This window comes from Dermacentor andersoni, chromosome 3 (genome assembly GCF_023375885.2).
Source record: "Dermacentor andersoni chromosome 3, qqDerAnde1_hic_scaffold, whole genome shotgun sequence".
In the NCBI taxonomy this organism is placed as follows: Eukaryota; Metazoa; Arthropoda; class Arachnida; order Ixodida; family Ixodidae; genus Dermacentor; species Dermacentor andersoni.
In genome coordinates, this window is record NC_092816.1 from 40,604,910 (window position 1) to 40,622,240 (window position 17,331).

General features: G+C 50.9%; 1 protein-coding gene across 5 annotated transcripts in view; it reads left to right on the plus strand.

Moving 5' to 3' along the window:
• LOC129381519 (high affinity choline transporter 1-like) overlaps positions 1–17,331 on the plus strand; it is a 58,497-nt gene that overhangs the window by 22,992 nt on the left and 18,174 nt on the right. For 4 of the 5 annotated variants that reach the window (XM_072287122.1, XM_072287123.1, XM_072287126.1 and 1 more), the window contains exons 7-11: positions 1,054–1,161; positions 3,729–3,884; positions 4,604–4,752; positions 12,439–12,588; positions 14,538–14,667. In XM_072287122.1, coding sequence (XP_072143223.1) covers positions 1,054–1,161; positions 3,729–3,884; positions 4,604–4,752; positions 12,439–12,588; positions 14,538–14,667 — 693 coding nt within the window. The remainder of the gene's footprint in view (positions 1–1,053; positions 1,162–3,728; positions 3,885–4,603; positions 4,753–12,438; positions 12,589–14,537; positions 14,668–17,331) is intronic. The other variant, XM_072287124.1, reaches the window with a different exon arrangement.

A 17,331-nucleotide genomic window follows, 5' to 3' on the forward strand; every position in this document is an offset into this window, starting at 1 on the left:
AAGATTGGCCCAAAATCGATAAATATCAAAAGAGTTGAACAACCACGCTTGCAACTCCGCTTACAACTATTGACAAGGCATTGAAGAGTGGGAATATTCTCGGAATCTCTTCAATCTTCTTACCTAACCGTTTCTTTTTTCGAATACTGTTCACAGAATTGAAGTACTAGAATTCTGTAAACAGTATTCAAGCGCTTAACATTGACAAACCTTGTGTAATAAATTACAGCTGTGTAGTAGTTATGTTTCTCGTGGAAGTATGTTGAAAAGGCGTACTCGCCAATTATTGTTAAACTTAAGGGCAATTTTAATGCACCGAATTTTACCACTTTGGTTGTTCAAAATAATCCAGCTTAAAGTGTTTATATCTGCTTCTTTGTTTTCAGAGTTCCAAACTACAACATTATTTTTTTAAATTTCCATTTATGGGTGTTTTGAAGAATAATTGAAGTCGCAAGCACTTGGGTATACAAGAGCTATACAGACTTTTCAAGCAGCAGTTGGTGGGTTTTTACACTCTCCTCTACATCAAGATCGGTTCAGTGTGCTTGAGGTCAAGTGATATGCTGTGCGGGTGAGGACGGGAGGGAGAGGGTGACCGCGAGGAGTAGGCACGATGCCTTAATGCGCGCTGTCTATAGCACGCCCAGTGTAGTAGGTCACCTGATCTGCAGAGTCCGAGGCGCGGCACAGTAAGAGGAGCGGCAGCACGGAACGTTCGCACTGCAACAAACGCGTGCGCTTTCCGTTGCCGGCGCTCTTCACGACACCAGTGTTTTGACCGCGAGAGCTAGTGCCGGTGGCGATGTACTAAACTTCGTTCGTGTGTGCGTCCAGGGCGCGTGGTGCCAGGCGCGTTTGGTTATCAAGCCTGAAATTTACTCTGCCCATAAGACTACGAGCCTTGGTGTAATGTCAAAATACCTCGTTATCGCTGTCAATGCTTCGGCCTTTCGGGCCAAACTGCGACTTCCTTAAAGAGGTGGAAGCACATGAACTGCTAGATAAGCAGAAGCGCTGGATATCTGGCTGTATCTCCGACTTCCTTTTCAGCGACCTGGGTGGGCGGCGGCTACCTGAACGGAACAGCGGAGGCTGTCTACAGGCACGGAATCCTGCGCTGCCACGCCCCTCTGGGCTACGCGGTCAGCCTGGTTTTAGGTGAGCCACAGATTAGCGCAAGCTCTGCTCACTAAACCGCACTGCGTATAGGTGCAGTTTGAGGGCACTGATGTCACTGCGCGCAAGCACTGGTCACATGGTACTTCTCCAGATTTCGCGCGCTTCTTTTTTAGCCCGGAAAAAGCAAAACGACAGCAGCTAACTTCATCGAAAGAAAACAGTTGCACATTTATCAATACAATGTACAACTTTGTCAGTGAAATTAAGTATTGCGCTTGAGAAAATACCTTTAAAATTTCGTTAATATTACAGTGGAGCCGTATATGGCTTGCGTGCCATAATATTTTCGTGTCCGCACACGACATTGTCATCATCAATGGCTCATATGCCCCCGCAAGCGATGGCTCATAGCCACGTAAGGTTCATGGTGACTCGCTTTGCGTTTCTTAGTTGTGATGACACTGCCCCTGTGGTCGTCGGTGATTTCATTGCGGATGTGTCGGGATTGGAAAGGGAGCGGTTTACGCGTTCCGCGTTGCAGTAATATCCCTCGCGATGTCACACTGATCCGGCCCAACCGACCACCCAGCGGTGTACTTGCATCGATCTTACGTTATCAGAGAACGTGTTTGCAGTTGCGAGTATGCCGATCAGTGTATATCATCGCGACCACAAAGCCATTGCGACCGTCGTTATTGAGAATGAGTGATGCCAGTAAAGTCTTAATCACAAGGTTTCTTACCTCGATGGTTACAGCTCCTCTGGTCATCCGCCACCGCAGGGTGGAATGGCCTTGACTTTTTAATATAATGTCTTAAGCTCGTGTAATAGATGGTTTGAGTTGCTGAAGAGGAGAGTCAAATACCCAGCTGGTCGCATTCGCGTATACCGCTGATCAGTTTTTCACGGCTTGGCGCTACTTCCTTTATACTTCGGGGAACAATAGAAAAAAAAAACTGATAAAGTTACCCAAGCATAGCACAAGGAAACGCGGAGGGAGCACTAGGAGTGAGCCTTACCCCCGTATTTAGAAATGCATCTTAATTTGAAGCCCATGCTTGACTTGATTTAAACGACGCCTGTCGTCAACGCACTAAAAGAAACGCAATGAGCGTCTTTGGCTCGTTCGCAGCAGGCGTCATTTATATCAAGTCAAGCATGAGCTTCAAGTTGCATTTCTGAATGCAACTGAATTTCTGAATACGGAGGTTAATCAAGCCTTCGAAAGCCAACTATCCATCATATCTCCGTGAAGATGTCCCCTTCGCCTTTTCTGTCTCACAAAGTCGGCCCAACGCGCGACCCTGCTCATCGGGTTCGGGCCATGTATGCTTGGTTCGCGGCGGATTTTAATTGACGCTTGCTTATTCGCGTCCTTTGCCAACCGTTCTCTGCGTGTTTTCTCCCGATATGGTTGTGCACCTCCGGTCGTTTATTGCAACGCAAACACTTGTCGTCCTTATCGCTATGCGAGTGCGGCAGCCAGTGGCGTAGCCAGAAATTATTTTCGGGGTGGGGGGTGGGGGAGGGAGGAAGGCACGTACTTCTCCGACGACTGTAAAAAATACGATGGTCAGATAACGCCCCAAATTTAGCTGACACTCGCTCGCACTCGTGAATATTATTTTTCTGGTTTTCACTAACGTCCAACCTCATTCACGGAAACTCGCCGAGACTCACAATCGCGTATCAAATACGAGTGCACTCGTTAGAGAATAGGCCGAACAATGAGCGGGGTTTAAGTATGTTACGTAAGAATGCTCCACGAGCTAAACGTTTCGTCACGAGCCACAACGCAAGCGAGTGACGAACGATATTGCGTCTTTTCTGTAAGCTACTATACAAAACTTCCAAGCATGGATGTTTTAGGCTCAAAGCGCGGTGTAAGCAAATCTGGCGCAACTGACACGTTCGCGATGGATTACATAGAAAATAAATATTGATAGAACAAAAAAAATTCGTTACTGAACCAAAAACATTAAAACCTGTGGCTTCCAAGCCCATTGACAGTAAATAAATAAAAAAGAACGATGTGTGAATGACAATAATACTGACGTAATACAGCTGCTGAAAGTACGCGTATTTTGCAAAACTATTTCTAGTCCTGCATTCTGGTACGCGTACCGCACGGCAAAGCTGGCGCACCATTTTACGAGGCATATAACGAGCTCGGAAGGATGGATATGCGACATTTACATGTCTTCTGAAGTTTCGTGTCATTCACGCAGTCGTCCGCGACAAACGCCGAAAGAGCGACTTGCTGCACCGCACCGGAGTCGCGCGCTGCAGCTGTCAGCATATAGGCAGCGAAGGCCGGCTGAGGCAAGCGACGGATGCTTCACCACGTGCGCAAACATGGCGGCGCGCACGGGAGCGTGGCGAAAAGCGTCTGTATAAGTTGGTTTGCAGAGGTTGGCCATGACGTCATGATCTCGCGTAGCTCCTCCGTAGCTGTATGGAGTGGTAATCTCTCGTGCGGTGTCAGACGCCGTACAATCATGCCCTGTCATTTCGCGATGCTTCTGGAGATAACGCTGTGCGACTACCGTATACTAGCCGCGCAACATGACAGCTTTGACGATGTGGGCGCACGTCACTGATCGCAGGCGGCACTTTCTTCGCGAGCAAGATGCGCGCGACCAAGCCGTTGACCATGCTGGACCCGTTCCAGAACCGCTACGGCCGGTGGATGGCGCTACTGCTGTGCTTCCCAGCAGTTGTTGGCGAAGTCTTCTGGACTGCCGCCATCTTGGCAGCGCTTGGTGCGTCTGGCTAGTCTGGCCACCTGCTTTAAAATGTATTGCGTAACGTAAGGGAGCCAGATATAAATATCTATTTCGGCTAAAGCGCTCCCCGATTCGGCTATGTTGCAGCGACAACGTGCGAGATGACCATGCGATCAGCACTTCTTATGCTACGGCCACAAAACACTCTGGCCACCCGCGCGAGCGAGCGGTTATGACTGCACTCTCTCATGATTCATTTACACACTACCCCAGATTACGGTAAAAGCCCGCACTCCCAGAATAGCCTCCGAGATCAGACAGCGAGAGGCGCGCTGTCTGATTGGTAGGCACGTCATGCTTTAAGGCTTCGCGAATGTAATTAATGTAGATTCTTTTTTTCTGGCGCAAATGCGAACATATCGTACGTGAAGCCGTTACCCTATGAGTGAGAAATGTGATGTTTATGCCCGGAACGAAAGATACACAATGACGCAAGGTTACGTAACGATAGTGGCACTTAAAAAGTGAGTTCTAACATCAAAATTCCTTTTCTTCACCACGACTTCGTCTAGCCCGCTGTGGATGCCGTATCGTTACGCAAAGCCTCGCCAGATGCATCGAATCGATAGCTCATTCCATACACAATGCTCGACAGTGGCGCTCCCGTAGTCTCGTGAGGGTCTGCAACCTAAATTTTGGTCTATGTAGCTTCCATGTCTAAGTGCCAGCGGAGACGCAAAATCTTTTTTTTTCAGGTGACACCGCCGGCGCTATCATAGAGGTGGACACACGCTTCTTCATACTGGCCTCCGCTCTGGTGGTGTTCTTCTACACATCGCTGGGCGGCGTCTACGTGGTCACACACACCGACGTCTTCCAGATTGTCAGCATGTCCGTCTGCCTGGCAAGTGAAGCGGCGTATCTGGCTGCAGCCCTTTAGATTGTAGCCGAAAAAAAAAATTATGCGAATATTCCAAGAGCGGGGGTTTAAAGCGAAGCTTTCTTCGTGGGTTTCGTGGACTATCAGATACATTAGAAGAAACTCTGTTACGATTACTCCCCCTCATCCTCTGAGAATGTCTAGGTGTATTTCGGGCATGTGCCAGCGCTTTGGTGATTACCGAGTCTCGCCAGCCACCTTTGCATACACTTAAGGTTTGTTGAAGCATGTTGCCGCCATTTTCGTTCGGCCACTCAACATGCCAATAATCCTCTTTGTCAAGCCACTCAGGATCGAAACGTGGCCCACTGGCATGAAGTACATTGCAGAAACTTTCTGACAGTTTATGAATGATTGGCCTGTAACCGTTTCGTATCCGCGATGCCTACTCCCAATTACAGATATCGCTACTACCGTTCGCGATCTAACCTGCAATTACGATCAAACGATTAACGTTGTGGCACATATACAACCGAGATCATATTCAAGTCTACACACAGATGGTTCATGCAAGAATGGAAGCTTTAAAGGCCGGCGTATCGGCACATCAAAAGCGAATAACATTTAGGTTGTACCACATAGAGACCCTGAAACAATTTTGACGATTTTGTAGAAACGAACTCAGTCGTTAGGGTAGGTCCTACTGATAAATAAATGACACATTTAAGCGGTCCGCCGCGTAGAGCGTGTAATTTATTATAAAGTCTGCAAAATGTGCATCTCTACCAATCGCCGCGACGCCGCTCCCCAGAGTTCATCCGCCCCGTCACCACCTACGTAGCGAGTGCACGTGACGTCTGTCGCACGAACTATCCGATTGGCTACCGACGTCGCGTTGGTTGGTTATTCATTTCTATAAAAACTAAAATGAAGTAAATACACAGGAACAATATAACGCCGCAGTCAAGCACTTCCGGCCCACAACCATAGCCGTCTGTTTGTATCACAACGTGCTCCGTGTTGATGCGAGCTGCGCTGTCAGCGTTGGTCTCGAGGTTTCTTTTCGCGAGGACCCTGACTCGCCCTTGTTGGCTTGTGGGCTGCGAATCTATAGCGATGTCAAGCTGCAACATCGTGTCCATCTGGAAGGCAACAGGCGAGCGGAGCGGCTGCAGCCCATGGGCTGTCGGTATCGGATCGGCGCCAGCATTTGCGCGTTTGCGGCCGTCACTTCACGCCGGAGTGTTACTACCACAATAGAGAGTTCTAGTTCGTCCAGAATTCCGGTAAATGCAGGTGGACTGGGCGTTTTGCCGGATGGGTGGAGGCGTGAACGTAAGTGGTTTGTAGGGTGCAGCCGCCCGGTGATGCAGAGGCAGAGCTCAACCAGACAAACGCAAAGTTAATATAGCAATAGGTGTATGCTACTTTGTTGCTGTAAGTTTTCGGCAGCAGCGTAATCGTGGACTCGTTCTCTTGTTAAATGTTTAAAATTTTTTGCAGTTGCTTACAGCAATATTAGCTCTTTGTTTGACTGGTTAAGTTATGCGCCACCATATGGCTGCACCGTGCAGGACGCTCTTAGGCAGCTCACGTTTAGGCCTCGACCCATACGTCAGAACGCCCAGCTCGCCTGCGTTTACCGCGACAGAATGCTCGCAACGCGTGGTGCTTGGATAGCTCTCGCTGGGGATCGACGGCCATGCGCCAGCGGAGAGGTTGGAGGGTCTTCGTGCGCTGGCTTTAACACACCGGGAGTAGCCTACACAGCGTCATATCATGACCGAGAGCAAGAAAAGGCGGAGCTTAGCCCTGTTCGATCGGTGAACGACTTCAGGAGTAAAATCATGGATAGGGAGGAGGATAACTTATAATAGTCCGTAGCTCTCTTAATGTGAGACGGTTCGCTTAAAATTCTGGCACGAATATTTTACTGTAGCTGTACCTTACGCGCCTAAAATATGTTCAGACCATTTCATGAACCCTTTAATATATACGAAGGCACAGCTCAACACAGTACGCTTCATATGTTGACAGCCGAGATCATTTCGAGGATTAATTCTGACGATTCGGAAGCTTCATTGTTGTGCATAAAATAAGTGAGCTTGGTTATACTAAGCAAAACGTTAATACAGGAAATACAAAAGGCTTAGATTACGGCAAAGGCTTTTCATGACATATTGCAACAGATTCCAAGCCATTGCGACATTACAGGAAATGTCGCCATTGGCACGCGCAGCTCGCCAGATTCGTTTACTATCGCTGCTATTGTGTACGTTGTTTTTAAAACCAACTGTATGTCCGAATGTCCAAGAAAGCTTCGTTCACATATGGTGCGGAAAGCTCCAGATTATATAAGGTAGACCTCGACATGCAATTCACTACACCAACGAAAGCCAGACGCTCAATTGAAACAGCAATTTATAGACTTCGAATAGAAGCTTCTAAAATATAGAGAAAACTGATAGCGTCGTGTACTCTTGTGTAGAGGCTGAAGAAGACATAGAAGATCTACTGCAAAAAATTGATATTCACCGTTAAGGGCTTTCCGCGAAGATACTGTAACAAGCATGTGACGCCACCTGGGGCATAATCTTTCCCTGCGAGGCTCGGGAGCCTGGCAGGCAAAGAGCCTGGCAGGTAAAGGCGGTCAGTCATCGTTCATCACCACCACGCTGCGGAGCGTCCGTCTAAAGGAGGGTGCCTCGAGCCCTACCTTGTTCATGAACCCGGGCGGATCGTGACACTGGCGACGAGTACCCACGGATCGTCCCACGCCGCCTTGAGCGGCGAAACTCCGCCCCCCGTTGCTGCCACCATGCCCTTGTACGGAAGGCTCGAGCCGCTCGAGGGAGATGGGTCCGCCTGGCCAATTTACGAGGAACAAGTCCACGTGTTCTTTCGGGCTAACGACACACCGGAGGCCAAACAGCGGGACATTTTCCTGGCCAGCTGCGGGATCCGCGTCTTAGGTCTCCTGCTCGACCTTCTCAAGCCAGCCACGCCGCATGTTAAGACACTGGTTGAGCTGCTCGCTATACTGCGCTCGCATTTCAACCCAGCACCGTCCACACTAATGGAGCGTTTCCGCTTCAACAACCGGAACCGCCGTGAAGGAGAGACCCTCGGGCAGTTCGTCGGTGCTCTACGAGGGTTGGCGAGTGCCTGCGTTTTCGGGGACCAGCTGGACTCGCTGCTGCGGGACCGTTTCGTCTTCGGCATCAACCCCGCCATGCAGACGCGACTCCTGGAGTTTCCCGACCCCTCGCTGAACGACGCCGTTAAGGCAGCGCTGGCAATGGAAGCTGCTGCGAAGGACGCCGGCGAGATTGCCCGAGCGACAGGCTCACCGTCGGCGGAAGGGGCGGTCAACAAGCTGGCGACAAAGGGCAGTACTTGCGGTCGCTGTGGTGGTGCCCACTCCCTCTTACAGTGCCAGTTCTTTCAACCAGAATGCTTCACGTGCGGGAACACTGGGCACCTGACACGGGCATGCCGAAGGGGGAGGACGAACAGCAAACAGCAGCAGCAGCCTGGTTCAAGCCCAGGTACCACACAAGCCCGCCGCCAGGGTAGCCGTCGCAAGGGTACGCGGCGGGGGCGTGCGGCAGCAGACTCAAGTTCTTCCGCGGCCAGGCTCCACGTCGTGGCCGAGGACCCGCCGATTTTCGACATGTGGCACAAAGGCCTTGTACCGTCGTCTGTGCCGCCGTACATGCTGACCGTCGAAATGTGCGGGAACCCCATTTCCGTAGAGCTGGACACAGGGGTCAGCGTGTCGGTCATGGCCGGTAAACTCTTCAGGCGTACTTTCCCAGCCGTGTCCGCTGAGGCTTCGGGCGTGATGCTGCGCAGCTACTCCGGGCAGCTCTCCCAGGTCCAGGGTAAGGTACATGTCAGCGTTCGCTTTGGCAATAGGGAGGCAACCCTTCCCCTTTACTTAACCAAGGGGTCGTCGACGGCGCTGCTGGGCCGAAACTGGATTCATGCACTAGGCGTTCGTCTGCCAGAGTACCAGGAAGCCAGCCTGCATGCGGTAAACGACGTCCCCAGCCTCCTGATCGAATTCCAGTCCCTGTTCCAGGCAGGGGCGGGCACATTCGCCGGCACGACGGCTGGCATCTATGTACCTGAGGGGATCCCGGCCACGTTTTTTCAAGCCTCGTGCACTGCCGTTCGCCCTGAAGGACGGGGTCACCCAGGAGCTGCAACGGTTGCAGCGAGAGGGCATCGTGATGCCCGTCAAGACGTCTGAATGGGCCGCTCCCATCGTACCAGTCCTCAAGCAAGACTGCAGTGTCAGGATCTGTGGGGATTTCAAGGTTACCAACAACCCCGTCGCTACCGCCGAGAAGTACCCGTTGCCCCGGATTGAAGATCTCTGGTCAGCGTTGTCCGGTGGACAGAAGTTTACCAAGCTAGACCTCAGAGATGCTTATCAGCAGCTGGTGCTCCAGGATGCCTCCCGGAAGTATGTTACAATGTCGACAACTTTGGGCCTCTTACAGTACACGCCCTTACCGCTTGGCGTGGCCTCAGCCCCAGCCATGTTTCACAGGGAGATGGAAAACCTCTTCAGGGGCGTGAGGCACGTGGCGGTGTACTTGGATGACATCCTGGTTACTGGCAGCGACGACGGGGACCACCTGCAAAACGTTCTGGCATGACTGCAGGACGCCGGTCTGAAGCTCAAGCTGGAAAAGTGCATTTTCCTCGCCCCCAGTGTTGAGTACTTGGGACATGTCATTTCCCAGGCTGACCTAGCCCCGGCTCCACGCAAAGTTGATGCTGTGCTCAAGGCGCCTAAGCCCCATAACAAGGAGCTTCAGAGATACCGCGGCCTCATCAACTTCTACAGGAGTTTCCTGCCGAACCTGTCGGTGCATCTACACCCGCTCCATCTTCTGCTTCGAGATAGTCAGCAATGGGCCTGCAAGAAGGAGCAGGACCGGGTCTTCCAGTGCAGCAAGGAGCTAATCACTAAGGCTCCAGTGCTAGTACACTTCGACCCTGCCAATCCTGTCGTCCTGACCGTAGATGCGTCGCCGTACGGCGTGGGAGCAGTCCTGGCGCACCGGGACAAGGGTGGCCAGGAATGCCGTGTCGTTTGTTTCTCGTCGGCTTCATGCTGCAGAGCAACGTTACAGCCAGCTGGACAATGAAGGCCTGGCCCTCATGTTCGGTGTCGAACGCTTCCACCAGTATCTGTGGGGCCGGAAGTTCGAGGCGGTCACGGACCACAAGCCGCTATTGGGGCTGCTGGGGACTGACAAGGCAGTTCCTGTGCAGGCATCACCTCGAGTGGTACGCTGGGCCTTGAGGCTGGCAGGTTGCAGTTACCAGCTTGGTTTACCGTCCGGGAATGAACCTGGGGCCTGCTGAGGCCCTGAGCCGCCTGCCCTTCCAGAGGTGACTGATGCTGCTCCGGAACATGCTGAAGTGTTCATACTGGAGCACGCGTACCCGGAGGTGCTCTCCAGATCTGCAGTATCGCAAGCCATCAGCCGGAACCCAGTCCTGTCTCAGGAGGTCAAGGCGATGTCTAAAGGGGAGGAATTGTTTCAGCAGGCCTATAGCCACAAGGCCGCTGAGCTGAGCTTGCAGCAGGGCTGCCTACTGTGGGGCTCCATGGTGGTGATCCCACAAAGCCTCCGGTCCAGGGTCTAGCAGCTGCACGCGGGTCATCCTGGCATGGAAAAGACCAAGATGGTGGCCCGGTCCCATGTTTGGTGGCTTGGCCTGGACCAGGACATCGCTCTCATGGTGCAGAGCTGCCAAATCTGCCAGGAGCATCAGCGGGCCTCACGATATGTGGAAATAACCCCCTGGCCGTTCCCACAGAGACCCTGGTACCGCCTGCATGTGGATATTGGGGGGCCCTTCAAAGGCCATTACTTCCTGGTGGTGATGGACGCCTTTTCGAAGTCCCCCCCGGTGGAGGTTCTACCTGTCACCACTCCATCAGCAGGCACGACCATTGCAGCGCTACTACAGGTCTTCGCCGCCCAGGGGTTCCCGGATGTCATCGTGTCTCACAATGGTCCTGCTTTCGCCAGCACAGAGTGCCTGGTCTGACTGACGAAGAACGGAATCCGCCGGATGATGGTTCCGCCGTACCACCCTGCTTCAAACGGTGCAGCCGAGCGGGTGGTGCAAACCATCAAGGACAAGGTCAAGAAGAGCCAGACTGGGGATTTCCGGATGCAGATTGCCCGGATACTGTTTCAATACCGGACCACGCCCCACGATGTCACTGGCCGTGCCACCTGTGAGCTCCTGCTGGGTCGGATTGTCAAGACACCCTTGCACGTCTTGCATCCGGACCTTCGATCCACAGTGCTCCTGAAGCAGCTAAAGCGGAAGCTGGCTGATGACCGAGGGCGCCGTCCCGGGTCTTTGCCGGAGTCGGGAGCTCCAATTTTCGCCAGGAACTTCCGTCCTGGCCCATCCTGGTCCGGGGGATAGGTGGTGTCTCCTGCCAGCGCCTTATCACTGCTCATTCGCATCTCAGACGGGGCCACGTGGCATAGACACGCCGACCATGTCAAGCCTCGCCTTGGGACCTGGCCAGCACCCTCGACTACCACTTCACAGTTCCAGCCCGCAGGAGGACTAGCGGCAACATCAGTCGCTTCCAGCGGAGCACCGCCCACCTAGGAGGCGGCAAGCGTGTCCAGTGGTGCGGCGCCCGTTGGGCCGGTGTCAAGTCCGGCACCATTCACAAGGCCGACCACTGCGGACCCTCCGGATGGAGCGAGGCTAGCTCAGGCAGCACCCGGCGTTGCCACGCCCGGCCCCTCAACACCGGCGCCCAGGCAGAGTACTCGACGGCGGAGGCCACCGGATTGTTACTCGCCTGGGTAGCAGGCACCGTCGACCCGGCTAGAACGGAGGCAGAGCCTCGTACATTGAACTTTGAAGTTTTTGTGTTGTCGACAAACAAACTGAGTTAACAAGCATGTGACGCCCCCTCGGGCATAATCTTTGTTTGCCGGCCAGGCTCGGTGGCCTGTCAGGCTCGGTAGGCGAAATTGGACTCCGCGCCGCAATAAACACCGATGAGCACAGCTGCTCGGCGGTCAGTCATCGTTCATCACCACGCTGCGGAGCGTCCGTCTAAAGGAGGGTGCCTCGAGCCCGCCCTTGTTCACGAACGCGGGCGGATCGTGACAGATACATGCTCTGGATAGGGGGCCAAAATCACCACTATAGGTGAAATACTGGGTGCATGACCATCAGAAAAAAATGCAACACAGTGCAGCACGCGCATTACTGCAGTTTTTTGAAGAATCTACAATGTATCAGTCACTTAGTCACATTGTTGTAACTTTCATCACGCGAAAACGTTTTATTTCTGGATGCATTTCTTTTTCTGTATTTGCACATATTAGTGTTTTCATAATCCTTTAATTTTTTTGTTACCGCGTTCCCGCGGCTCTTGTGCGCGTGTTAGCGAGTGCTGCGTTTGCCACCAACGAGTGGCGTAATTTGCATATTTTTATGAACACTTGGATTTTGGGAACTGCTCGGGAATCTTTGTTTCTGCGTATCTATATATGTTGTGTGTGTTTGTCATCTTTAGAACTGTTGTTATTGTATTCTTTTTCTCTATTTTTCGTTTTAGGCTTCTACGTAGTTGGGAGCGCCTACAGGCCCCACCATCTCCTCGTCTTGCACACTTTTTCTCACGAGTGAACGCTTTTCGTGCAGTGGATTTGCGTGCCCTTCTGCTTACGCAACCACGCCGTTGGACAGATGGGGCCTCCGCACAGCGACTGGGTCGGCACCATCGCGTCTAGAGACGTGAGCCAACTTTTCGACGCCTTCCTGATGACCGCACTCGGAGGTATTCCGTGGCAGGTAATTAAAAGCTCCAGAACCACAGGGAAACGTGTTTTGAGGCTATTGCTTTCTGTGGTGCTTGAGCAATCTCCAAACGAGTGATACAAACTGGACTCGCTGTGAAGAAAGGTGCACTCGACATTTTCTTAGCAGATCTGCAAGCCCGATTGCTAGCATCACGAATCGATTTTGCGTAAACGTATGCATGTACTCCATCTCGCAAGTCGTTTGCGGCATTGTGGAAGCTGCAGGACTTCTTAGCCAATAGGAAGGCCGAATGCCCCCCTCGACATGTGTTCATCCGCGCCACGTCGTCTGCTCGGCTACTTGCGGTATACGATGTGCATGCGCAACAGTACCAACATGTCACGTAACGCTGTAATACATCATGTACTAAGCAATCTAATACTGCCATTAATTAGACAGTTGCGCCTGGAACTACATCCCGCTGCGCAAGGATATTGCCTGGGTGCATCTCGTACCTTCGACAGCGCTACAAATGTCTTGTCAGATGGACGCCAGCTTCCTGCAGTGGCTCGCGATCTAATACCCAGAGCACCGCGCCTGAGAGGAGTACTGACGCATATTTTTTGAAGTTGTAGAAACTCTGTCACCCTCTTTTCGCAAGCGAAATGATCGCAGTCAGCTTGCATGAACGATCGGAGACACTCGTGAGGTATCCTAATTTGATGCTGAAGTCTTCTCGTAGCGTCAGACCTGGCGTCATTGACGTTGCGTTGTACTTCTCGCCTCTTTGGTGTACGTGCTTTGTTATTCGCATGCTTTCTTAAAGCGAAGTTTTCTTTTGCAAACCCTCTCCCCGGACTTTAGCTTACCTACATGGCTGCTACTTTCTTGCCCAAATAGCTCGCATATGGAAAAATTAGAATAATTAAGTGTACGATCGTTGGATCGCACCTCGGTTTCTCCCAGCGCAAGATCTTGACGCTATAAGCACCAGTCAACCACACCACCACATTTTTTCGCGTCGCACTTCTCTCTGCACGTATACACCAAACATCAAACATGATGTCCTCGTGACATCACTGCGTGACAGCAGTTCGTGAGCATTCTCACGAACTGCTGTTTCCATTTCGGCTTGGATTGTGAACGGCGTACGTAGCCCATAAACACGAGACGTCACGTGACGCAGATCGGTGACCTGTGCGGAGCATAAACATTGCGTAGGATTACCCGGTGTACAGATAACAATAAAGAAACTTGTGCGCATCGAATTTAGTAAACCGTTTCAAGAAAGCTTCCTTTGCACGAAAAAAAAAATATAAAAAAATATTCGCTGCGGCTGATAGACTTGTTGGTCACGGCTGAGTTGTTCTTTTCTCTATTTGGTTCGTGTTAGATATGGGTGTATTTCATCACTCCCGATCTCCCGTACGCCACCGTTATTCTTTGAAAACCCCAATTTTACAACCACTACGCCCCTTAAAACGAGGTCAGTGGTAAAATAATGGTTCTAGCTTCTCTAACGTTAATCTCTAACATCTAGCATCTCTAAGCACTATGTACAATCCTGCAGTGGGTGTCTGGAGAGAAACGCGGAGGAAACATTTCGTCCCCAAAGGCTGTACGCAGCCTTCGAGGCCGGGCTTCGAAACCCGTCCACTGCGACATGCTCGAGCAGCGCTCCCCCCCCCCCCCTACTCCTTCCCCCCTCCCCATCTCGAGGTGATACAATAGAACTCCTCCCTCCCGTACGTTCGGTCACGTATTTGCTTGTTTGTTTACTTGTTTGTTTGTGGGGTGCGCAAAGTGAATTTAGCCCTAAGCAGTACTTGGGCTTGTCTCACGGGCTTTAGTACTATGTAGTTAAGGGTTTAGCAGATTAATAAATTGACGCTCCTCCAAAGCTGATGCACAGGCACTGCGCAAGCCCGTGGCCGGGCGTCAGTCCGTGTGCACGAGTGCAAATGCGACAGAGATAACTCGCGCAACTATGTTCGACGCAGGTGTACTTCCAGCGCGTGCTAAGCTGCGAGAGCGACTTCGACGCCCGGATGCTCTCGTACTTGTCCGCCGTGGGTTGCATCGCGCTGGCCGTCCCGCCTGCAGTGATCGGCGCCGTGGCCAAAAGCGCGAGTACGTGCAGCTTGACTTGCAGGTGGTACCGATGCGCATGAAACCAAGCGTGCGCATGCTGTGCAGCTCTCCGGCCTAGCCGTGCAGTAACTTTCGGTATGGTAGTCAAAAGCGGATACATAAGCGACATTTACGAGTGACAGCCTGTGACCTAGTTTGGAACCACCCTATAGTCGCTATAGGCAAAGACGAATCTATTTCGAATAGTTATGGAACACTTCATATTGCCAGCTGTGTATGATCAACAAGGAAACTGAAGCAAAAATAAAACAAGTTTCACCCCTGTCCCACGTGGGCATAAGGAACGGGAACCTACGTGACCACGCTGCGTCGCGAGCGGCCAAACTCTTCCAGCTAAACCGCAATAATTAGCGCTCAAATTTCGCTCATGCATGACATTCGGCAATGGGCACTGTTTGGTACTATCTATCCGTGCGACAACCGTGTGTTTCTTTCTGGATTTTCTCTCAATAGTGTGGGAGATATGGGGTTCTCCTCCGTACTCTTGGGACGAAGGAACCGACAACACAGTAGTGCAAACAATCACAAGGGCATTTATTGCACCTTTCATAGATCAATGCCAGCTAGCCGAGTTGCTGTCCACAAAACATGCCGATGGGCGCGCGACAAATCTAGAAGTCTGACTCACCGAGCGACCGGATAGCGAGCGAATATGTTCGCCCCATGCTGGATCCCAACGCCTGGTCGTTCGCGTGTACAGTCACGCGAATGGTGGCACGTTCGAAGGCGGCCACGCGAGACAGTCTCGCAGAAGCATCGGACGGCGCCCGCGCGGACGTCCGCGCCCGCCGACCCGCCGGGAAAAAGCCCCTGAGCCTTTCTTTCCCGCGCCTAAGTAACCCCGCCGCAGCGCAACACTAGCGCCATCTCTCGCACTGCGCTTCAACCACTCCGACCGCCGCGGGCGCTAGGCCACGCGGCGGGCGAAGCCTCCCTGCAGGAGACGAGCTATGCGGGAAAACTAGATCTCAGGGGAAGCGTGAGTCACGCATCCCCACAATAGTGGCGCCATCCGCAGCGACAGTGACTATAGAAAATTTTTTCTCTCTCTGCCATCGCTGCAGTCAGCGCGCATTTCTTTTAAGGTCTAAACCATCAGTATTTATTTATTTATTTATTTATTTATTTATATACTTATTCAATATACCTTACAGGCCCAAAGAATGGGCATTGAGTAAGGGAAGCTTCAAAAATTTTACACAGTATAAAGAGCTAACAATTATACAGAACACCAAGCGCTTTATTAATAATAATACAACGAAGAGTCAAGTTTACACAAGCTCTAAAATTCTCAGATCAAAAAATGAAGAAAAAAAAGAAGCAACGCAGACAAGAAGCTTTCTCTTTTAAAGTAAGAAATGAATGTTTATGTCGTGACGGAATTTTTCTTTAGCTTCAGCTACCAGGATATCGGGAGGGTCGTTCCACAAGCGGATGACACGTGGAAGCGTAGATGAGTTAAAAGCATCTGTTTTACCATATATGCGCGTGAAAGAAAGATGACTATGCAATCTTCGTGAGGTGAATGGAGAAACTTGCCGAGCTATTGGTGATGGCCTTGGTCCGTGAAGGTACTTGTGAAACAGCAATAGAAGGGCTACATCACGACAAGTGTTCAAAGAAGGAATTAATAAATTGTTTTTAATTTGCGTTATACTTTCGTTGCAGTTGTAATTTTGTGAGATGAATCGAGCGGCTCTGTTCTGAACTGGTTCTAGCATAGTGGTTAAATAAGTGTAATGAGGGGACCAATTGAAGAAGCAAATTCAAGTTTAGGGCGAACAAATTTAAGGTAGGCTAACTTGCGGACATTTGTCGGCGTCTTACGGAGGTTCCGGCGTAAATATTCCAAGGATCGGGAAGCATTTCTGCAGATGTTATTCATATGTGTAGTCCAGGAAAGGTTTGATGTCAGGGTTGCGCCTAGGTATTCGAAAGAAGTAACTACATACACAGGATTGTTATTATTATAGTATAAAAAGTCGGAAAGGAAATGTTTGCGAGTGAGAGACATTACATTTATCTGGATAAGCGACATTAGCAAGATGCTACACCAACTGCCAATAAGGTCAAGATCATTTTGAGTTTTTACGTGGTCATCAGCACTAGCAATTTCTCGGTAAATTATACAATCGTCAGCAAAAATCCGCACATGAGAAGATCTTATTCGGTGAGTCGTTAATATATATCAGGAAAAGTAGTGGACCGAGGACACTGCCCTGTGGCACACCAGAGGAAACGTAAGAGAGCGGGGAGGAAAAATTGTTAACCACGGTGAACTGCTGCCGATTGGCGAGAAAGTTCCGAATCCGAAATAGCGTTAGTGAATCTAAGGACAAAGAAGACAGTTAAAAATTACTCGGCAGTGAACTACACCATCCAAGGCTTTTGAAAAATCTAAAGACATGCAGTCAGTTTGTAGGTTTTTGTCGAGATTAAAATGCAATGCAGTCGTGAACTCAAATAGTTGCGTGTCGCACGATAAACCCTTCCTAAATCCATGTTGGCTTGCGAAGAAAAACTTATTATTCTCTAATAGTTGTAAATATGGGAGGTGATTATATGCTCTAGCATCTTACAGCAGATGGAAGTGAGTGAAATGGGTCTGTAGTTTAGTGGTGAATTTCTATTGCCACATTTAAA